The sequence below is a fragment of the Stenella coeruleoalba genome (genome assembly GCF_951394435.1).
Source record: "Stenella coeruleoalba genome assembly, chromosome: 3".
NCBI lineage: Eukaryota > Metazoa > Chordata > Mammalia > Artiodactyla > Delphinidae > Stenella > Stenella coeruleoalba.
In genome coordinates this window covers 25836249-25859637 of record NC_137148.1, presented here as the reverse complement: position 1 = coordinate 25859637, position 23389 = coordinate 25836249, and the positions used below count along the sequence as shown (strand labels likewise).

General features: G+C 39.8%; 2 protein-coding genes across 6 annotated transcripts in view; both read left to right on the top strand.

The window, feature by feature from the left end:
* Positions 1–20271, top strand: part of DROSHA (drosha ribonuclease III) — a 130231-nt gene extending 109960 nt beyond the window's left edge. For 3 of the 5 annotated variants that reach the window (XM_079916366.1, XM_079916367.1, XM_079916364.1), the window contains 6 exons: positions 9824–9965; positions 12770–12852; positions 12944–13047; positions 15254–15346; positions 16156–16202; positions 19341–20269. In XM_079916366.1, the coding sequence (XP_079772492.1) occupies positions 9824–9965; positions 12770–12852; positions 12944–13047; positions 15254–15346; positions 16156–16202; positions 19341–19471 (600 nt within the window). In that variant the 3' untranslated portion in view covers positions 19472–20269. Of the gene's footprint in view, positions 1–9823; positions 9966–12769; positions 12853–12943; positions 13048–15253; positions 15347–16155; positions 16203–19340 lie in introns of all 5 variants that reach the window. The other 2 variants (XM_079916365.1, XM_079916368.1) reach the window with 2 other exon arrangements.
* LOC307183623 (mitochondrial import inner membrane translocase subunit Tim8 A) lies at positions 9973–12737 on the top strand. Its single transcript, XM_079916370.1, has one exon. The coding sequence runs from the start codon at positions 11494–11496 to the stop codon at positions 11785–11787; it is 294 nt and encodes a 97-aa protein (XP_079772496.1). The 5' UTR covers positions 9973–11493; the 3' UTR covers positions 11788–12737.
* Positions 20272–23389: the final 3118 nt, after the last annotated feature.

The following is a 23389-nucleotide window of genomic DNA, read 5'->3' as shown; positions in this document are numbered from 1 at the left end:
TTTTTTTTTTAGCATGTAATAAATTTACTTATTTAATAAAGTTCCTCTTTCTCATGATAGCTTCTGATTTAGTTGTTGTTGTTTTTAACATCTTTATTGGAGCATAATTGCTTTACAATGGTGTGTTAGTTTCTGCTATATAATAAAGTGAATAACATATACATATATCCCCATATCTCTTCCCTCAAGCATCTCCCTCCCACCCTCCCTATCCCACCCCTCTCGGTGGTCACAGAGCACCGAGCTGATCTCCCTGTGCCTTGCGGCTGCTTCCCACTAGCTATCTGTTTTACATTTGGTAGTGTATATATGTCCATGCCACTCTCTCACGTTGTCCCAGCTTACCCTTCCCCGTCCCCATGTCCTCAAGTCCATTCTCTACATCTGCGTCTTTACTCCTGTCCAGCCCCTAGGTTCTTCAGAACCTTTTCTTTTTAGATTCCATATATATGTGTTAGCATACGGTATTTGTTTTTCTTTCTGACTTACTTCACTCTGTATGACAGTCTCTAGGTCCATCCACCTCACTGCAAATAACTCAATTTCGTTTCTTTTTATGGCTGAGTAATATTCCATTGTACGTATGTGCCACATCTTCTTTATCCATTCATCTGTTTGTGGACACTTAGGTTGCTTCCATGTCCTAGCTATTGTAAATAGTGCTGCAATGAACATTGTGGTACATGACTTTTCTTGAATTATGGTTTTCTCAGGGTATACGCCCAGTACTGGGATTGCTGGGTCATATAATAGTTCTATTTTTAGTTTTTTAAGGAACCTCCATACTGTTCTGCATAGTGGCCGTATCAATTTACATTCCCACCAACAGTGCAGGAGGGTTCCCTTTTCTCCACACCCTCTCCAGCACTTATTGTTTGTATATTTTTTGATGATGGCCATTCTGACTGGTGTGAGGTGATATCTCACTGTAGTTTTGATTTGCATTTCTCTAATGATTAGTGGTGTTGAGCATCCTTTCATGTGTTCATTGGCAATCTGTATATCATCTTTGGAGAGATGTCTGTTTAGGTCTTCTGCCCAATTTTGGATTGGTTGTTTGTTTTTTTGATACTGAGCTGCATGAGCTGCTTGTAAATTTTGGAGATTAATCCTTTGTCAGTTGCTTCATTTGCAAATATTTTCTCCCATTCTGAGGGTTGTCTTTTCGTCTTGTTTATGTTTTCCTTTGCTGTGCAAAAGCTTTGAAGTTTCATTAGGTCCCAGTTGTTTATTTTTGTTTTTACTTCCATATTTCTAGGAGGTGGGTCAAAAAGGATCTTGCTGTGATTTATGTCATAGAGTGTTCTGCCTATGTTTCCCTCTAAGAGTTTTTTAATATCTGGCCTTACATTTAGATCTTTCATCCAGTTTGAGTTTATTTTGTGTGTGGTGTTAGGGAGTGTTCTAATTTCATTCTCTTACATGTAGCTGTCCAGTTTTCCCAGCACCACTTATTGAAGAGGCTGTCTTTTCTCCATTGTATATTCTTGCCTCCTTTATCAAAGATAAGGTGACCATCTGTGCGTGGGTTTATCTCTGGACTTTCTATCCTGTTCCATTGATCTGTATTTCTGTTTTTGAGCCAGTACCATACTGTCTTGATTCCTGTAGCTTTGTAATATAGTCTGAAGTCAGGGAGCCTGATTCCTCCAACTCCATTTTTCTTTCTCAAGATTGCTTAGGCTATTCGGGGTCTTTTGTGTTTCCATACAAATTGTGACATTTTTTGTTCTAGTTCTGTGAAAAATGCTATTGGTAGTTTGATAGGGATTGCACTGAATCTGTAGATTGCTTTGGGCCATATAGTCATTTTCACAGTGTTGATTCTTCCAATCCAAGAACATAGTATATCTCTCCATCTGTTTGTAACATCTTTAATTTCTTTCATCATTGTCTTACAGTTTTCTGCATACAGGTCTTTTGTCTCCTTAGGTAGGTTTATTCCTAGGTATTTTATTCTTTTTGTTGTAGTGGTAAATGGGAGTGTTTCCTTAATTTCTCTTTCAGACTTTTCATCATTAGTGTATAGGAATGCAAGAGATTTCTGTGCATTAATTTTGTATCCTGCTACTTTACCGAATTCATTGATTAGCTCTAGTAGTTTTCTGGTAGCATCTTTCGGATTCTCTAAGTATAGTATCATGTCATCTTCAAACAGTGACAGTTTTACTTCTTCTTTTCCGATTTGGATTTTTTTTTTTTCTTTTTCTTCTCTCATTGCTGTGGCTAAAACTTTCAAAACTGTTGAATAATAGTGGTGAGAATGGACAACCTTGTCTTGTTCCTTATCTTAGAGGAAATGGTTTCAGTTTTTCACCATTGAGAACGATGTTGGCTGTGGCTTTGTCATATATGGCCTTTATTATGTTGAGGTAAGTTCCCTCTATGCCTACTTTCTGGAGGTTTTTATCATAAATGGGTGTTGAATTTTGTCGAAAGCTTTTTCTGCATCTATTGAGATGATCGTATGGTTTTTATCCTTCAGTTTGTTAATATGGTGTATCACGATGATTGATTTGCATATGTTGAAGAATCCTTGCATTCCTGGGTTAAACCCCACTTAATCATGGTACATGATCCCTTACTGTGCTGTTGGATTCTGTTTGCTAGTATTTTGTTGATGATTTTTGCATCCGTGTTCATCAGTGATATTGGCCTGTAGTTTTCTTTCTTTGTGACGTATTTGTCTGGTTTTGGTATCAGGGTGATGGTGGCCTCATAGAATGAGTTTGGGAGTGTTCCTCCCTCTGCTGTATTTTGGAAGAGTTTGAGAAGGATAGGTGTTAGTTCTCTAAATATTTGATAGAATTTGCCTGTGAAGCCATCTGGTCCTGGACTTTTGTTTGTTGGAAGATTTTTAATCACAGTTTCAATTTCAGTGCTTGTGATTGGTCTGTTTATAATTTCTATTTCTCCCTGGTTCAGTCTCGGGAGGTTGTGCTTTTCTAAGAATTTGACCATTTTATTGGCATAAAGTTGCTTGTAGTAATCTCTCATGATCCTTTGTATTTCTGCAGTGTCAGTTGTTACTTCTCCTTTTCCATTTCTAATTCTACTGATTTCAGTCTTCTCGCTTTTTTTCTTGATGAGTCTGGCTAATGGTTTATCGATTTAGTTTATCTTCTCAAAGAACCAGCTTTTAGTTTTATTGATCTTTGCTTTTGTTTCCTTCATTTCTTCTTCATTTATTTCTGATCTGACCTTTGTCATTTGTTTCCTTCCACTAACGTTGGGGTTTTTTTGTTCTTTCTCTGATTGCTCTAGGTGTAAGGTTAGGTTGTTTATTTGAGGTGTTTCTTGTTTCTTGAGGTAGGATTGTATAGCTATAAACCTCCCTCTTAGAACTGCTCTTGCTGCATCCCATAGGTTTTGAGTTGTCGTGTTTTCGTTGTCATTTGTTTCTAGGTATTTTTTGATTTCCTTTGATTTCTTCAGTTATCTCTTGGTTATTTAGTAGTGTATTGTTTAGCCTCCATGTGCTTGTATTTTTTACAGATTTTTCCCTGTAATTGATATCTAGTCTCATAGTGTTGTGGTCGGAAAAGATACTTGATTCGATTTCAGTTTTTTTAGATTTACCAAGGCTTGATTTGTGACCCAAGATATGATCTATCCTGGAGGATGTTAACACCATGAGCACTTGAGAAGAACGTGTATTCTGTTGTTTTTGGATGGAATGTCCTATAAATATCAATTAAGTCCATCTTCTTTAATGTATCATTTAAAACTTGTGTTTCCTTATTTGTTTTTCATTTTGGATGATCTGTCCATTGGTGAAAGTGAGGTATTAAAGTCCCCTACTATGAATATGTTACTGTCGATTTCCCCTTTTATGGCTGTTAGTATTTGCCTTATGTATTGAGGTGCTCCTATTTTGGGTGCATAAATATTTACAATTGTTATATCTTCTTCTTGGATCAATCCCTTGATCATTATGTAGTGTCCTTCTTTGGCTTTTGTAATAGTCTTTATTTTAAAGTTTATTTTGTGTGATATGAGAATTTCTACTCCAGCTTTCTTTTGATTTCCATTTGCATGGAATATCTTTTTCCATCACCTCACTTTCAGTCTGTATGTGTCCCTAGGTCTGAAGTGGGTCTCTTGTAGACAGCATATATACGGGTCTTGTTTTTGTATCCATTCAGCCAGTCTATGTCTTTTGGTTGGAGCATTTAACCCACTTACATTTAAGGTAGTTATTGATATGTATGTTCCTATTACCATTTTCTTAATTGTTTTAGGTTCGTTATTGTAGGTCCTTTCCTTCTCTTATGTTTCCTGCCTAGAGAAGTTCCTTTAGCATTTGTTGTAAAGCTGGTTTGGTGGTGCTGAATTCTCTTAGCTTTTGCTTGTTTGTAAAGGTTTTAATTTCTCAGTCGAATCTGAAAGAGGTCCTTGCTGGGTAGAGTAATCTTGGTTGTAGGTTTTTCCCTTTCATGACTTTAAATATGTCCTGCCACTCCCTTCTGGCTTGCAGAGTTTCTGCTGAAAGATAGCTGTTAACCTTATGGGGATTCCCTAGTTTGTCATTTGTTGCTTTTCTCTTGCTGCTCTTAATATTTTTTTCTTTGTATTTAATTTTTGATAGTTTGATTAATATGTGTCTTGTCATGTTCCTCCTTGGATTCATTCTGTATGGGACTCTCTGTGTTTCTTGGACTTGATTATTTCCTTTCCCATATTAAGGAAGTTTTCAACTGTAGTCTCTTCAAATATTTTCTCAATCCCTTTTTTTTTCTCTTCTTCTTCTGGGACCCCTGTAATTCAAATGTTGGTGCGTTTAATGTCCCAGAGGTTTCTGAGACTGTCCTCAATTCTTTTCATTCTTTTTTTTTTTTCTGCTCTGTGGTAGTTATTTCCACTCTTTTATCTTCCACATCACTTATCCATTCTTCTGCCTCAGTTATTCTGCTATTTATTCCTTCTAGAGAATTTTTAATTTCATTTATTTTGTTGTTCATCATCGTTTGTTTGCTGTTAGTTCTTCTAGGTCCTTGTTAAATGTTTCTTGTATTTTCTCCATTCTATTTCCAAGATTTTGGATCATCTTTATATCATTACTCTGAATTCTTTTTCAGGTCACCTGCCTATTCCTCTTCAATTGTTTGGTCTAGTGGGTTTATGCCTTGCTCCTTCATCTGCTGTGTGTTTTTCTGTCTTCTCATTTTGCTTAACTTACCGTGTTTGGGGTCTCCTTTTCACAGGCTGCAGGTTCATAGTTCTTGTTGTTTTTGGTGTCTGCCCCCAGTGGGTAAGGTTGGTTCGGTGGGTTGTGTAGGCTTCCTGGTGGCAGGGACTGGTTCCTGTGTTCTGGTGGATGAGCCTGGATCTTGTCTTTCTGGTGGGCAGGACCATGTCCGGTGGTGTGTTTTGGGATATCTGTGAACTTATTATGATTTTAGGCAGCCTCTCTGCTAATGAGTGCGGTTGTGTTCCTGTCTTGCTAGTTGTTTGGCATAAGGTGTCCAGCACTGTAGCTTGCTGGTTGTTGAGTGGAGCTGGGTCTTAGAGTTGAGATGGAAATCTCTGGGAGAGCTTTCGCTGTTTGATACTATGTGGGGCCCAGAGGTCTCTCGTGGACCAACGTCCTGAACTCGACTCTCCCACCTCAGAGGCTCAGGCCTGACACCCAGTTGGAGCACCAACACCCTGTCAGCCACTCAGCTCAGAAAAAAAGAGAGAAAGATAAAGGAAGAAAGAAAGAAAAATAAATAAAATAAAGTTACTAAAAATAAATTATTAAAAATAAAAAAGTGAATAATTAATTTTAAAAAGAAAGGAAGAAGAGAGCAACCAAACCAAAAAACAAATCCACCATTGATAACAAGCACTAAAAACTATACTAAAAAACAAAGAAACAAAAAAAGCCAAAAATGGACAGAGAGAACCCTAGGACAAATAGTAAAAGCAAAGCTATACAGACAAAATAACACAAAGAAGCATACACCTACACACTCACAGAAAGAGGAAAAGGAAAAAATATATATATATTAAAAAAAAAAAAAAAGGAAGAAAGCAACCAAATCAATAAACAAATCTACCAATGATAGTAAGCTCTAAATACTAAACTAAAATAAACATGAAACCAGAAACCAATTAGATGCAGAAAGCCAACCCCAAGCCTACAGTTGCTCCCAAAGTCCACTGCCTCAATTTTGGGAGGATTCGTTGTCTATTCAGGTATTCCATAGATGCTGGTACATCAAGTTGATTGTGGAGATTTAATCCCCTGCTCCTGAGGCTGCAGGGAGAGATTTCCCTTTCTCTTCTTTGTTCGCACAGCTCCTGGCATTCAGCTTTGGATTTGGCCCTGCCTCTGCATGTAGGTCTCCTGAGGTCATCTGTTCTTTGCTCAGACAGGATCGGGTTAAAGGAGCTGCTGATTCGGGGGCTTTGGCTCACTCAGGCCAGGCGGAGGGAGGGGTATGGAGTGCGGGGGGAGCCTGCGGCGGCAGAGGCTGGCATGACGTTGCACCAGCCTGAGACACGCCGTGTGTTCTCCTGGGGAAGTTGTCCCTGGATCACGGGACCCTGGCAGTGGCGGGCTGCACAGGCTCCCAGGAGGGGAGGTGTGGATAGTGACCTGTGCTTGCAGACAGGCTTCTTGGTGGCTGCAGCAGCAGCCTTAGTGTTTCCTGCTTGTCTCTGGTGTCTGTGCTGATAGGGGCCTCTTTTATAAGGGCATTGCTCCCATTCATGAGGGCTCCACTCTCATGACCTAATCACCTTCCAGGGGCCCCCACCTCCTAATGCCATCACCTTTAGGGGTTAGGATTTCAACATATGAATTTTGCAGTGACACAAACACTCAGACCATTGCACCCATTCTTCTCCCACTGGCAGATGCATTCTTTTCAGTTCTGACTCTACATTCATCAGAATCCACCTACATAAAATTTTTAAAAACGTACTTGTCCAGAAATTCTAATCCCTTGGTTCTTGGAAGAGGCCTGAGTACCAGTATGACAGAACTAACTAATGATTCTGTTATAACAGCCAGCTAGGTCAACAAGCCTCTGAAACGTTTTTACTCAGGGGTCAGGTCCTCCAGGAGGCCTTTTTGAAAAGCTGGGTTGGAGAAGAGTACCTGCGTGTGCTGTGGCCTCTGCTGTCACTGCAACTGTCACAGTGCATTGCATTGGCCACTTTGTGTATGGCTTCCTTCAGAGATTAGCGGCTCTCAGAGGGCAGCCACGGGATGTTGATCAGATCTTCAGCCAGCAGCCCAGGGTCTGCTATAGCATCAGCCTCCACAGCTGTTGCACTGAACTGCCATAACTTTAGGTGGTTTTTTGCCTTGTGATCCCCTCATGATCTCACTCGTTGGCAAACAGCATGATTTATTCTGAAACAGGGTTCAGCAAAGGGCAAGGATGGAGGCTGTCATTTAAAGAACTGCCATTCAGACTTTGTTGTTTAAGAGCAACGTCTTACCTCTTTTCAACCCATCTTCTAAATTTAAACTGACTCTAAAAATATGGATGATTTATATCTTCCTTCTCCCCCACTGACTTTTGGTTCAGGCTCCAAGTTTTGGCAAGAACTGAAAGATCTCACCTTCTGCTGGCCACCCTGCCGGTGCTTTGAGACCCATCGGGGCATATCTTAAATAAAATTGGTAGTGTTTCTGTTTACATCCTCACTGCTTTCCTCCTTCCCTGTCAGGCAGCATTACTGCTCAGCACCGAATGAGGAGCCCTGAGGCTGGAAGGCGGCAGCTGGGGCCCAATAACCAGTGACATATTTTGGTTTGTGTGAGCTCATATGTACATCAGGCATGCCATGATTCTAAGGCATGAAATCTCCATACATGCAGCCCAAGTTAGAGTTTTCTCCTCTCACCAAAAGCATGTACTGAGAGAGAAGCTAGTTCACGCAGCATAGCCATATTCTCAAAATAGCCCTTCTGTTCCCCCATGGCCTGTACTTTGTGAACCTCCCCCTCCCCCATTATAAATCCAGACTGAAAAAGATGTCTCCCTTCCAGCTTCCAGCTCAGTTATTCTGTAATTACAAGATATTAGACTGGTGGGCTCCCTAATGGTTGCGTTTTTGTTTTGTTTTGTTTTGTTATTTTTGGCTGCGCCGCATGGCTTGCAGCATCTTAGTTCCCCGACCAGGGATTGAACCTGGGCCACAGCTGTGAAAGTGCTGAGTCTTAACCACTGGACCACCAGGGAATTCCCTGGTTGTGTCTTCTTTTTAACGTTATATGCTAGGCCTTTTTAATTTTGAGCTTCTCTGTGGATATTAATTTTAATGAAAACACTGTATTGAAGAAAAGATTGAGTTTAGGGGCAATCGGAAGAGGAAAGGAGCAGAGACAAGCAAAGAATAACAGTCTAACTCAACAGCAAGCATGGCATGTGAAGATCAAGTTGTATTTCTGCTTCATGAATCATTGTCAGACAAATTAAGAACATATTGTTTCTTATTTATCTATTGTCAAGGTTGCAGTCTCAGGCATTGAGGATAAATCTTGATTTTTATAAGCTCAGTTGACACTGTGGAGCCACAGAGCATAAAACTTGCATCTAATAAACAGAGTTCGATGTGGAACGGCAGGGGATATAATACCAGCATAACTTGCAGTGCTTCCTGTTCCTTGGCCCTGGTGTCAGGGTTATTCCTTAGCAGGAAGAAATTGTACTAGACCAAGAGTTTGTTTTATCTGCTGTAAGAAAAAGTTCTAGTTTTAGGTACTTTATTCCCCCAAATCTTAGAGATTGGGGATAATTACTTTCAGCTTTTGTTTGGTGAGTTCTCATCTTTGTATCTACCCACTTTCTCCAGCCTCCCTCCCCACCTTCCTTTAGTGAGTGATCAGTGACTTAAGTTCCTAAGCCATGCTTGTTTTATGGGCACGTCCACAATAGACTGGTTGTACAATTTCCATGCACTGTTTAATGTTACTACTTGGATGGTCCTTTTAGAGGACTGCTAGCTGACTGAAATTCCCAGTAGAAATTTTTGTTTGGAATTCCTGAAGTTGAAATACGGAAATTGCATTTTAATTTGATTAAAAATAAAGGGTCTCAGCTTGAAAAACTATGAGTCAGGATATATAGTATATATAATCTTTATATATATATATATACATATAAATCTGATATATATATATATATATATACAATATAAATCTTTAAAGAATGAAAGTAAAATGTAAATAAATAATTTCAATATTTTAAATAATACTAAAGCGTCACTTCCCCAAATCCTGTGATATCAAAATTAGCATCAGTGCCATAAAATGTGAAGCTTATTTTTGACTTTTTAAAAAAGGCTCCTTTAAAACTAACGTACAGTGACAGAAAGTAGGTCAAGCTTGCCTGGTGATAGATGGATTGGATTGATTGGTCGCCAAGGGGCCAGGGAACTTGTTTGGGGTAACAGAAATGTAGAAGCTTGTCAAAACTCATTTACCTATACTTAAAATGGGTGCATTTTATTGTATGCAAATTATACTTCAATAAGTTGATTTTTTTAAAGTTTTAATGCTCCTTGGTTTAGTAACATTAAACTTAATGGAATCTTTGACCTTTAGTATAGTATAGCATCTCCCCCAACACTGCTCACTGCTACTAAACAACTAAATGAACTATTTAAATGTCAGTTAGGTAAAATCCAAGAGCAGAGTAAGTTATTAAGGAGAAACTAGAAGCATATGGAATTTGTCACTGTTGCCTGGGGGTGGTGGTTGAGAACTTAAGCCATTGCTTGCCTAGGTGTCCCTGTGGTCTAGGCTGGGTGGGCCCAACACAGGAGCAAGAGAGAGACCAAAAGTGAAATGGTTTCTAAATGTACCTCAATTCCTTTTGGCCAGCTGTTGCGAAGCTCTTTGGTGAATAACAGAACTCAAGCCAAGGTAGCAGAGGAATTGGGCATGCAGGAATACGCCATCACCAACGACAAGACCAAGAGGCCTGTGGCCCTTAGGACCAAGACCTTGGCCGACCTTTTGGAATGTGAGTCCTAGGGAATAAAGCTTTTCTCTTAACCTGCAGGTTCAAGTTTAAATCAATGGACCAAATTTATGCTGCTTCTCATTATTATTATCTTCTGATTAAAGAAACCTCTTCTCTATTTTAATTTTTATTTATGCTTCTCTCCAAAGCTTGTTTGAAGGAGAATAATTTGGAATTAAGACTTGTGAATAATGAGCAGTGGAGGCTAACACAACATTGTAAAGCAGCCATACTCCAATAAAAATTAAAAAAAAAAAGACTTGTGGATAATGAATTAATGTTCAGTCTGTGTTCACTAATGCTCCCCCCTCCTCACCCTACGCCCCTCCATCCTAATGCTCAGCCATCACATCTCTTTGTGTGAAACAGTAACAGAATGTGAAGATTGGAAATAGTGAATCATAGCTGTTTTTGCCACCCAGCAGCCTTTAGATAGAGGCCTAGAAGAAAGAAGGTAATTTATTCCCTAAATACTAAAACAGTTATCTATTGTTGTGAATGAACTCAAAGCTCTATGGACAATGTTGTCATCTTTTGCAGTTATCAGACCATCTGATATGGTCTCGTAGCATTATAAGTAATCCTATTATAGCTAACTAAAGGATTATACACACAATTTTATTGTTTCTGATACTACTGTAAAATAAGTGGGCCATTCACTGGGTCTTGGAACCTTTTTTTTTTTAATGTTTTGGTATTTTTGGCAATTGGAATTATATACAGATATTAAAGTCTACCATGCAAGATCAGCTGATTTACAAAGTGCAAAGGCAATCTGACTAAGGAGCTTAAAAGAACTTCTTTTTCAATTAAAGAAAAGTAACTTAAGATTAGAATTAGAAAAAAAGTAAGTTGAGTGATCATCAGTCTCACTGGCTTTTTTTAGCTCAACAAAAGCTATTTTTATTCCTCCTTTTAAAAACTCGCCGTTTGTTTGTGTGGTGAAGGTACCTTTTAATGAAGCTGTCTTTGGGGTCCCCATTTTTTAATGCAAATTTGGTTATATTGTTTAATTGTCATTAAGCGCAGTATTAATTTTTTCTCTGTTTCGGCAGATTGAATCTATAAATTGTCCCATATCTGTTGATGAAAGGTAACACAAACCCTTGTAAATGGGTGACCTCCTCAAGGTCAGTGTTAAGAATAGCAGGCCCCAAGGATGTGCTCATTCTGGCATCACATCTGATCTTCAAGTTTTATTTTGATCTATTTGATGTTAACATGGTTGTGTTCCCAGGTGTCATTCTTTCCCTGCTATACAGCAGCACTTTGTGTATCATTTTAACTAATTATTCATTTATCCCTTAGTCAAACGTCATTTGGTCTTTGTGGTTTTGCATCTTAATTATACATCTCTATTGCTGCTTTTAATATTAGTGATAAAGAGTAGTTCTTGTTTGAAGAAAGATGAAACGGTAATGCTAAAAAATAAAGAGGGCTTGGAAGTTAACGTTTCTTAAAAGTCTAGGACTTGGGAAGGTCGGTGAGTTGGTGCGGAGTTTGTCTCGGCACGCGTGGCCGCGCTGGGATGGAGTCCTCCTCGTCTTCCTCCGCAGCGGGTTTGGGCTCGGTCGACCCGCAGCTGCAGCATTTCATCGAGGTAGAGACTCAGAAGCAGCGCTTCCAGCAGCTGGTGCACCAGATGACGGAACTTTGTTGGGAAAAGTGCATGGACAAGCCTGGGCCAAAGTTGGACAGTCGGGCTGAGGCCTGTTTTGTGAACTGCGTTGAGCGCTTCATTGATACAAGCCAATTCATCTTGAATCGACTGGAACAGACCCAGAAATCCAAGCCAGTCTTCTCAGAAAGCCTTTCTGACTGACCTGAGTATTACCTCTTTGGAAAAGGAAGGTAGTTCAAGAAATGAAGAGCAGTTGATGGGATGGTTGAAGAAAAGGCTGTGGGGGGATCGGCTCCCACCTTTGTCACTCTTGGGACATCCTGTCATCTGAGAATGAACAGAGACCAATTTTTGTGTGTGGGGGTGGTTTGAGGGTCAAATGTGTTTGGGGTTGTGTTTTTTAATGCTAATCTTGGGAAAACAATTGACAGATGAATGGAAAACTCTACTAGATGTATATTACTGTATGTGGGACGATGCTTTCCTCATAGTCCCATTAACTGCTTCCTACAATTTTAATAGTGGAACTGCTCTATAGTTTGATAGTGGGACCACATAGGTAATAATCTGTTATTTGTTGGATTCCTTTCAGATTTCTGGAGAGATCGATATACATCTTTGTGTCTCTCAGAAAGGGCAGCAGTGGGGGAAAGAGTAATTTGGTACTTTCCTGTAGGCCTCCTTATCTAATGTTTGATTATCAGTGCTGGAAAAAAAATGTATGGATTATTCATACAGTACATTTCACCTTTCTAGGTTATCTCCCTCCCTTATACTGTGATTCACTTAAATATCTGTATGTAAAGTACAGTCTTGAGCTAGTACAGGTAGCCTGAGAGTCTAGAGGCCTTTAGTTAAAGGAATCTAGCCAGCGAACATAATTCTCATACTAAACTGCCACAAGGAACAAGTTAACTTACCCTGTATGTCAGAGTCCAAAAAAATTTAAAGATGTGCCTAAATGAAAAAATAAGTTATAAAGATTTAGGCCAGTCAAAAACTAACAGCAGTTTCAGGTAGAGGTGCATGCCTAATGTAAATCAGCATAGTTTCCATTTACTGCGTTCTTTTAATCACTGAAATAAAAGCTTCTACAAGAAAAAAAAAAAAAAGTCTAGGGCTTGTACTCTTTCTAGTAAATGGCAATGCATCGTGGCTTATTTTTACGTATTCTCTTTTTCAGCATTTATTGCAGCTCTGTACATTGATAAGGATTTGGAATATGTTCATACTTTCATGAATGTTTGTTTCTTTCCACGATTAAAAGTAAGCTCCTATAAAATTTAAATTGGTTGTATGCTCTATGCTTGGTGATTCTAGAACCCTTTACTAAAAACTTTTTGGGGACTTGTTGCAGGAGTTCATTTTGAATCAGGATTGGAATGACCCCAAATCCCAGCTTCAGCAGTGTTGCTTGACACTTAGGACAGAAGGAAAAGAGCCAGACATTCCTCTGTACAAGTGAGTACCTGCTGCCCACAGGCTGCTGGATCCGGGAAGCTTAGAGTAATGCTCCATGTGCCTGGAGGAAAAACTAATCACTGTGGGGTAACGGCCACGTGAGTCCTGCATGGAGACGTCTTGACTCTGGGCCCAATGCTCAAACTCTTTGGGCCTCTCAGTCTTTGAGCTCTAAGTAAGTGGGTCACATGCGATTATCTGTGCTTTCTCCCATCTCTAAAATGCTTTGGGAACTGCTCCCTGGGAGAAAGACATGCTCAGATAATTTTTCTGATCAAGATCAGAAAAATTTAGGTTAAATTGTTTTATGTACATTCTTATAGTTGTCTTCTTATTTCTTATAACCCCTGCTGCCTACGCATCTAGATTAGATGGTGTGTGCTTGTTTGTTTGTAACAGTACTTGTGTGTCTCTCTTTGAGGCCCTGCTGGCCTCTGTCCCGATTGCCTGATAGGCAATCACTGTAAAAAGCAGGGCAGTTCTTCACCGCTGCTATATTATTCAAATATTTGGAACTTTTCTTTTCAGAATGTGTACTAAAAGCTGCCGTGTACATTTGAATATCTTTAGTGACACATCTTTATCCTTTGAGTAGTAGCCAAAAGTCATTCAAAGGAAACGCAGGTCACTAAACACGTAACACCAGTTTTGATGAAAACAGGAGGTTTGACTCTGAAGTAGAGTAATTATCATGAGACATTCAGAAGGTGGTTTCAGAGGGTGGTCTCAGAAGGTGGTCTTAGAAGGTGGTTTCAAAGAGGAATTACAAAAGGGAGGGATTATCAAAATAACTGGGTTGCCTCCCAAGGTATGGTCTGGATATGTGTTTCTAAGGATGTTTAAGTATCTAGTTTTAGGACTGGGTTACCCCCGTCTCTGTACACACATGGGTGCAAGTACACACATTTGTGTGAGTGTTTCATATGGAATAAAAGCCCCTTCCTGCGGACTTTCTCAGACTTCACAGTACTCAAGGGAAAACACCAGAGTGGCAGCCGGGAATTTAAATCCTTTTTTATGTTTTTATTTAATAGTCACAACACGTTATAGGCTTTTTCACTAAAAGAAAAACTGAGGCCAAGAGAAGGTTGAGTCACCCCACAGCAGGCTGCTATAAATTGTCCCAAGAAGCTGTCACTGCTAAACAATGATTCCTTTACTTATTGGGAAAAAAACCAAATGTTTAGAAACAGCACTTTAACATGTGTCTAATAAGCATAATGAACATCCAAACTGTATGACATGAAAGGCTCAAAGTATTTCCTCATCAAAGTGATAATTAAAGTTCAATAAATAAAATGAGGATGATAAACTTCTCATAGCGCCAGCATGATTACTATAATAAGCACTACCTTTAAGAAGCCATCCGTGTACTTTCATCCTAGTGAGTATATACACACAAAGGAAATGACTGCTCCCTTCTTATATATCCCCCAAATGAAAGTACGTGATGAGCTTGTTCTTTTTTATCAAGATGATGGGGTTGTTTTACATAGTTTTTTCAAGATTACTGTGTTCATTCCATTATCTTTGTTGGCTGCGTTTAATTTCCCTTTTCCATGAAGTTATCAGTTTTACCACATTTGAAATCTGCACCTTGTCATTAAAATCCAGAGTGCCTGGAGTTTTGTTTTTTGGCAATTGTGTTGTGTACTCCACATCATAGCATACCTTTGAATTGATCTCTGATGTTTCAGAAATTAAATGTATTTTCTGATCTTTTAGATAAGATACCAGACATTAGAAAGAATCCGTAAAGGGTGTGAAGCCATTCAGCTCTGGCTTGAGGTGCATTACCCAAATATTTATGATTTTTCGCGGTGATTAGCACTGAAAAACAATGAACAGACTGAAATGGCCAACTTTTCACTGACAAAAGTTTGTTAATTTTATGATACTAGGAATAACACTTTGAAATTGTTAAAAAATATTTTACCCTTCGTTGTTCGCCTTCAGATACTGTTTATAATGCTTTGGGAAAAATATGTGTATATAAAAATCCACTGTAGAATTTTTAAAATTTCCTACTTCAAAGCTCTCTATATTTGTCACGTTAGCAAATCAAAACCTTACTCCTTTAATTTCCCTGTTAATTTTACCTTCCTCTCCCTAAGCAATAAGTCACATGGTTTTTCTTGGAGTTATATATTAGCAATAACAATTAAGTAACACTTTACGTAATTAATGTTTTTCCTTTTCCTTCCAGGACTCTGCAGACAGTGGGGCCATCCCATGCTAGGACCTATACCGTGGCTGTCTACTTCAAGGGAGAAAGAATCGGCTGTGGGAAAGGCCCAAGGTATGAGAAGAAGATACTTTAAATTTCTTCACATGAACATCCTGTGTGTCTGGCAGGTTCCTGCTTGGTATTTCCAAACTCTGCAGCCTGTCTTTTTAAACTCAGAGTACAGAGTATTCGAGGGTAATAGCAAAGTGAATCCCAAGGCTTAATGTCCCCACCAAGCTCAGCCCCAAACTTGAGAATCGGCCTTGAGCAGTGGGAATGCCATTGCCTAAAGGGTTTTGGCTACCTTGAGGAAAGAACATTACCTGGTGCACAGGTGAGGTCTGTCCAGTTTAAGTTACCCAACACTGCTGCAAGCATTTCATAGAACATGTCATGCATGACACAGCCATTAGACACTTGATCTCTTATTACTACTCACTTGAGCTCACATCTTCAGGTAAAAAGAATTTCGTATGTTATCACCTTTCTTTGAACCTTCCAATTTATATCTTAAACTGAGAAATGATTTGAAGTCTGTCTACACGTGTATTTTTTTACTCTTTGCCTCTTAAACTTTACACTGAAGATGTTCAAATTTAAGTAAGAAATACTTCAGACCTAATATAGATGGAAGGCATTTTATTGCAGTGTTAAAGGTGTGGAATGAATAACTTAACAGGCTTTGTGCAAATAAATGACATTTCTGCATGCCCTTGTGTGTATTCCTATCTGTGCAATTCAGTATGTGACAGTAGAAGTAATCAGATAAAATTTTATGAACGAAATATGAAAGAAAATCAGGCTGAATAATTTGGAGCCATGCTTTGTGTTTTTGAAAAAAAAAATCTTAAAATGTACCTTGTCTTTATTTTATTTAATAGTATTCAGCAAGCAGAAATGGGAGCAGCAATGGATGCACTTGAAAAATGTAAGCCTATCTCTTTTTCTATAATTATATGTTCATAATGTAATGAGTATTTTATGGAAAGAAAATGGGGAAGTAGAAAAATGGTAAGTACTGATAAAATGTGATCTTTTCTTCATAATTATTCTCCAGACAGAGTGTAGTAGAATGTAAGATATGTATAAAATTGGCTTATAATTTAAAAAAAAGTATTCCCAAATGCTTTTTGATTTTCATTTTCCTGTTTTGTATAGAGTCCCACTCTCAGCACAGGTAACCCATGTGAGTGACTTAGTATATTTCATTCTACATATTTCTCTATACTTCTAAAATCTTAAACCTGTGATGGTTTTTTCCTTTTTAGTTTTTAGCCATTGTTTTATTAAGACAGGATATTTACGTACTTCTCTGCATCTTTCTTTTCTTGCTAAATAATACATCACGGGCAGCCCTGCAGGTCATAGTGGCTCCAATTCATTCTTTCTTAAGGGCTGCATAATATTTCATGCCGTATTTTATTCAGCTTTTAAAATTTTTGGTGGACACTGTTTCTGTCTTTTTATCATTGTTGATAATAAAAGACGCTGTATTGCTGCTTTTAGTTCTAAGGGTTGGATTCCCAAGAGTGGGATGGCTGGGTTGAAGAAACTTCAATTATATAATTGACCCTATAGGGAACTACAGAGTCTTTTGTAAATTGAAGGCTTAAGTGCAAGGAAGTTTTCTTCTGAGGTATATCGTGCCGCTCAGCAGAACCTGTGGGTAAAACCTGACAGTGCAGTTCCCTCATGCTTCAAACGCCAGCTCAGTGTGGGCGAGAGCAAAGTGCGGGAAGCTAAAGGTAAAGAGGCCCTGGATGCTCAGCCTGGGAGAGATTCCAGGAAAGGCAGGAGGGCCGGGAGCCAAGTGGTAATTGGCGGATGATAGCTTGTGGGTGGGGGCAGGGGGAGGAGTCCTGGGGGCAGAAGCTGGTGTTACCAGGGTCCCATGTCCATGGAATCTTCACTGAGAGTTTTGTTGACTCTGTTGTGGAGCTTTTTTATATGTGTATAATCACATATTGAACTAAAAATGAGACTCCATTTTCCAGCTGTAGGGTTGCTAGAGATGATCTTTTGAGTTTTTGGTTTGTTTGCTTTCAACCATAAAACATACTGGAGAGATGGCTGATTCTGAGACTGGCCTCCACATGCATACTGGTGGAAGGGAATTGTTTAAACTGCTGGAAAACAGTTTGGCTGTCTGTATCAGGTCCTTAAAGAGGTTCATACCCTTTGATCTAGAGATTTCATTTCTAGGAGTCAAACCTAAGAAAATAATTGGAGCTATGAGCTAAAGTTCACCTACCACGATAAACGTGACAGCTTGGTTTGTAATAGCCAAAAAATCAACCAGTCAAACTGCACGTTTGAAGGTAGGGAAATGTTTAAATAAATTATCCCAGAGATTGACAAACATTTTCTATAAAGGACCAGATAGTAAGTACTCTGTCACAATTATGCACCTCTGCCACTGTAGCCCGTAGGCTCGGGTAGTATGCAGATGGCTGGTGTCTGTGTTCCAATAAAATCTTATTTACCAAAACAGGTAGAGGGCTGTATCTGGCCTGTGGGCAGTAGTTTACCAACCCAAGTGTACCCATCAAAATGTGCCTATAACTATACTCTCCCAATGTAAGGATGGCTGGGGGAATGATTTTAAGTGTTCACGTGTCTGTGTAATATATGTGCACACTTACATTGCGTGTGTGTGTGGAGTATACTTCATAGGAAAAGTGCTTATTATAAGGATATATTCTAAAAGCTTATCTATGGCTAGATCTGAGTGGTGGAATTAAGTACTCTTAATACTTGAAACCTGTGTTTTATACAGTACATAAGGAATCAAATTAATATCGTTTAGAGAATAGGATTTTATTGCTGTTTTATTTCTAAAATATGCCATTATGGCTCCTCTTTTGTTTAAAGTCAATCACTGACTCTTAGGTCTTAGGTGATTCACCACCTGCCTTTCAGATCCTTTTCCTACCACCCTCCCTGTCCCTCCTCCCACCTGGGGTGAAAAATGGGACACTGTGCTGAAAGGAAGGGGGGTTAGGAATATACTATATATTTATGTCCACGTTTATTGTGCTTCAACCTCAACAAAATCAAACTTTCCCCCAAACATGCCATGCTGATTCTTCCTATTTTCAAATATGAAGTAGTACCTCTTGTGTTTAGCAGACCCGTACCAGGTTAGGGAGAATAGTGTCCTTCTCCTCTGTTACCAGATAACTTGTGTTGCTCTCATTCGTGCATGCATCCCTTTGTGATATTTGTTGCTGAAGTGTGTAAGTGTTTGTTGACTAAGTGTGTAAAATGACTTTTTCTTGTTCCATATTTGATTTCTCACTCCATTGCTACACTCATTATATACCACAAATAACAAATGAATTGTAAAACGTTTACATCTTATTCAAGATTTCCACTGTGTCAACACTCTTGAGCAGGGTCAAATATCAAACTAAATGTAGGGTAAACTGTACTATTGAGTGACATGTTTCCTTTCACCAAATGAAAGTGCTCTACTTGAGTTGCTGTTGCCCATGTAGCTTTTAGCTTCTCATGATAAACTTCACAAATTGAATTATCAGAAATAGTGACTTAGGATGTGGCCTCCTTTTGTCCATCTGATCTTTTTACTTTTTTCAGAAACTTTAATTGTTGGTAAATAATGGTGTGATAATATCGTTATTTGTTTGAGGTTTTTGGTTTAAGCTTTGTAAAAATATACAACTCCCTTTTGCTATAGCCTTTAATCTCTCCCTGAAAATCACTTGTTGCTAGGAGAACTGTGTTAAAACACCTTAGCTGGAAACATTCTGAAGCCACATGTCTATGTTTTAACATACCTGTGTATTTCGGTGCCTTTTATGCTCGAGTTCACATCAGATACTGAAATCCAGAATCGACTGCTGATCCAGACTTCCACTGTGTTCCCGAATGATAAAAGAATAAGAGAAGAAAGCAAGCAATTTTTTTTTCTCTTGCCTTACAAAATACAACTATATAGATTTCCTATGAATACATGTTCGTTCGTATGTGTGTATGTTTAGTTTGCATCATTCTGTGCACTGCTGGCTCTCCTTTATTAAGTGTAAAATATATCTCCTCGTGTCAGATAACTTTCCCCAGATGGCCCATCAGAAGCGGTTCATTGAACGGAAATACAGACAAGAGTTAAAAGAAATGAGGTGGGAAAGAGAGCATCAAGAGAAAGAGCCAGATGAGACTGAAGACATAAAGAAATAAAGGAGAGCACGAAAGTGGTGGTGTATTTACTTGCTTAATAACTGTGACTGTTGCCGGTTGAGACCTAGCCTAGTTCTCCTGGAGACAGTTATGAATAAAGTGTGCCCACTGAAATAAAACACAGTCAAATCACTCTTGTTGTTTTACTGATCTCATATTCAGTTTTTAGCTGGAGAGTCTTTATTACAACGTATTTGATTTCTCTCCTATTGAATGGAAAACTTCACTTGGGTAAATGTGCATATTCCCTATGATTTTGCTCTTTAAATAGTAAAATTTGAAACATATATTCTATGTGGAATAGATCCTGATTTTTCTATCTTTCTGAGATTGTGACTCCAGACTTTTAGCTGACAGGCAAAAAATTCACTTTACCAGATTTTTGGGCTGTGCTCTGTAAACATCAGTACTGTTTGAAATCTCTGGATTATTCACTCGATCTTTCAGCTTTCATCTGGGTGTTTGTCATGGTCTCAGCTGCAGACATTGTGCTTACCGTCGCTAACTGGTGAATCCTGTGTAGAAGGTATCTCTGTAACACTTAACTGGCTAATGGTGGGGTGCGGTGGGGGAAGACTGATACTTGAGTCATACGTATTCCTTGAGTCACTAGAATAGGGGAGAAATTGTGATTCCAAGCCAGAGGACGCTTTAAGCCAGGTGCTGTTACCCTGGGGTCAGTGGACCCTTTGGAACTTTATAAACAGACTTCAGGAAAGTCTCAGAATATCTTGAAATTGTACTGGATTTGGGGAAGTGGCGGGGAGCAGGGAGAGGGGGGGCTCATAGCTTCCATCAGCTCACAGTGGTCCCGGTAATAAAGGGCTAACATTGCATTAAAAGACGTAACATCTTTTTAATGTTGTTTTAAACTGAACCTCACTGGTTTATTATTAATAAAGACAAAACTTCTTTTTTAAAACAAATGTGTTTTTATTCATTACTTTAACAGCTATCGAGTGAGTGCCCGCTGTGCGTCAGGCATTGTTCTAGCCTCTGAGGCTATAGCAGTGAACACAATAAAATTCCCTGCCCTTGGGGGAGCTCGTGTGCTAGTGAAGGAATACGCACGATGACAGGACATAAGACAGAGGTCACAGGGTGATGTAGATGATGACCAAAGTAAAGTAGGAGCTGAGATGGGTGCAGTTTTCAGTCAGGTGGTTGGGGAAGCTCCCCAAAAGGGTGGTATCATTTGAGTTAAGAAGGGAAGGAGGAGAGGGAGCCGTTCAGGTTATCTGGAGACTTTCTCTTTTTTTCTTTTTTTTTTTTGCAGTATGCGGGCCTCTCACTGTTGTGGCCTCTCCCGTTGCGGAGCACAGGCTCCGGGCGCGCAGGCTCAGCGGCCATGGCTCACGGGCCCAGCCGCTCTGCGGCATGTGGGATCTTCCCGGAACGGGGCACGAACCCGTGTCCCCTGCATCGGCAGGTGGACCCTCAACCACTGTGCCACCAGGGAAGCCCATCCTTTCTTTTTTATTAACTAATAAATCATCTCTCAGTGTTGAATCCACATATACATTGATAGCTGCATATTAATGCGTATTTTGTATGCCAGGTTATACCATAATTTATTGACTAACCTAATGAAAGATGTGTAGTTGTAAGTAATTTGTTGCTGTCATAGACAATGCTGTCACATTCATACACACACACAAATGCACGTGCGTGCACGCACACACACGATAGAGAGGAGTGAGAGAGAAGACCTCTCTAGACTCTGTTAACTTGTTAATTATAGAAATGTAAGATGGTGGCTGTAAGAAAAGGTTGTCTTGGTTCTCTCCCCCAGAGGAGGACTAACAGGGAAAGAACCCTGAATTCATCAGTAGCCTTGAAAATGTTAGAGCAAAAGCCAAAAAGCAAGGGAAAATATTTGAACTTTTTTTAAACAAGCACTTTTACTAGTCTTGCCTGTGCATCAAAGTAATGCCAAAGCCAGCATGGGTTCAGGACTTTATTGTACCTGCACTTTTCCTCTCTGTAGTATTCTGGCCTTTTTCAGGTTCTCTCTCCATATTGATGGCTCTTGAACCTGAAGAAGTTAAGTCCATAACACAGTAGAAAACCCCTTGCAGTGAAACACATCAAACACATATCAGGGCAGGTTAGCTTCGGGGGCTCTGCTGAGCAGTAATGAGGCCAGTGGCCAAACTCTGTAACTAGCCCCACAGACCGACTCAGCAGGCCCTGTGACTACAGTTCCCACTTTGCCTCTGACCCAGCCTAACCCAGTCTTCTCACCTTCCACTTCTGATCATGAGAAGCACCAGTGAGGGTGTATATCCTGCATCAGTTCAACTGTGCTGTGTTATTCATAGAGGCTGAATATTAAGGTTGCTTCTCACAAGCCGCTTAGGTTCTAGTCAGGGAGACAATGAAGTGATGGTGCATCTACCGACAAAGGGCCTCTGAGATTGGGAGGGGAAGGGGGAGACCAGGCCGGACAGGGACGTTAACTGTCTCCTTCACACAGGAGTTAATACTTGAGGAGTTAACTGAACCTTGAAGATGAGAGAGCTTGTGCCATTCGGACATTTCCTTCCAAGGAAGCAGCAGGACTGGGTGGCAAGAAAACGACTTAAGATCCTATTGTATTCCATGAGAGATGTGATGAAGGCCAGAAACAAGGCATTGAGAATGGAGCTGCCAGGAAAGAACAGATTTGCAAGATACATAGGAGGTAGAACCTACAGGCCATGGAGTAGGGCGAGGTATCTCAGCCTCAGTGCTAGTGACATTTTGGGCCAGATAATTCTTTTTTGGGGCCAGGAGGGACTGTCCCATGCCTTGTAGGGTGTTTAACCGTATTCCTAGCCTCTGCCCACTAGATGTCAGTAGCTTCTCTTCCCCCGGTTATGACATCTAAAAATGTCTTCAGATGTTGCCAAATGTCCCCTGGCGACAAAATAGTCACCTCTGGTTGAGAACCACCGAGGCAGGAGAAATGAAGTGAAAGAACACCAAGGCTAATTTTTGTACAATCAAGATACAAACTATTTTGAGAAAAGCAGAATTGGGTGTTGAGTTGAGTTGGCTGTATTGGACTTCAGGGCCTATGGGATGTCTCTGTGGAGATGTTGAATAAGCAGTTGCATACATGGTTTTATAGCCCAACAAAGTTATCTGAGCTCAAGTACAGATTAGAAATGGACTCAAAAACCTCAGTGGTATTTGTACATCTACAAAGGAGAACACTGTTATTCCCAGGTTGGAGATAGGAAACCATTCCAGGGATGTACTGCTTCGAAACTGTAGGCTTCATACGGGAGATAAATTTACACCAGAGAGGGAACTCAGCTTCCATCTGAACTATTTCAACTCTAGCTGAGCTTTCTTAGACCAGCCAGCTGTTTCAGAATTATTTCTATCATCATCCTTGTTTGTGACATTTCCCTATGGTTACCTTGTACAAAGTGAAGAAGACTCTTTGTGAATTACCTGGGTTCCATGAGATGGTTCTAAACCGGGAGTAACAACACACTAAAGTCTTGCAGACCCGTTCCCTAAAGCTACTAGCCCTCGAATCTTCCCTAGACCTTCATTATTTATTCTGTTTTATGAAGGATAAAGTAAAGCATAATTAGGTATTATAATATTTCTTTTGTGTAAATATCAGAACTTTTAAGCGAACAGCATGTGGAAGAGATAATTGGCCACAAAAGATTTTTATTCTTATAGAATTGTTATCAGGAATTGCCTGCCCAACAGGGGACCACATTCCAGCCTCTGTGTTGAAGTGAATCCAAGTGGCTAGTTCCCACCCGTTGAATGTGAAGAGCTTCCAGGCTGTGGTGCCAGGAGCATGTTTGCCATTCCTCCATCCCCTTACTCCAGTTTGCTGGCTGGTTGCTGACATCCAGGGAGGGTGACCTTGAAAGCTACCATCAGTGAGAACATGAGTGGCTGTGTGGAGCA

Excerpts from the sequence above, each read along its gene's own strand:
- LOC307183623 (XM_079916370.1), top strand. The coding sequence starts at position 11,494 with ATGGAGTCCTCCTCGTCTTCCTCCGCAGCGGGTTTGGGCTCGGTCGAC.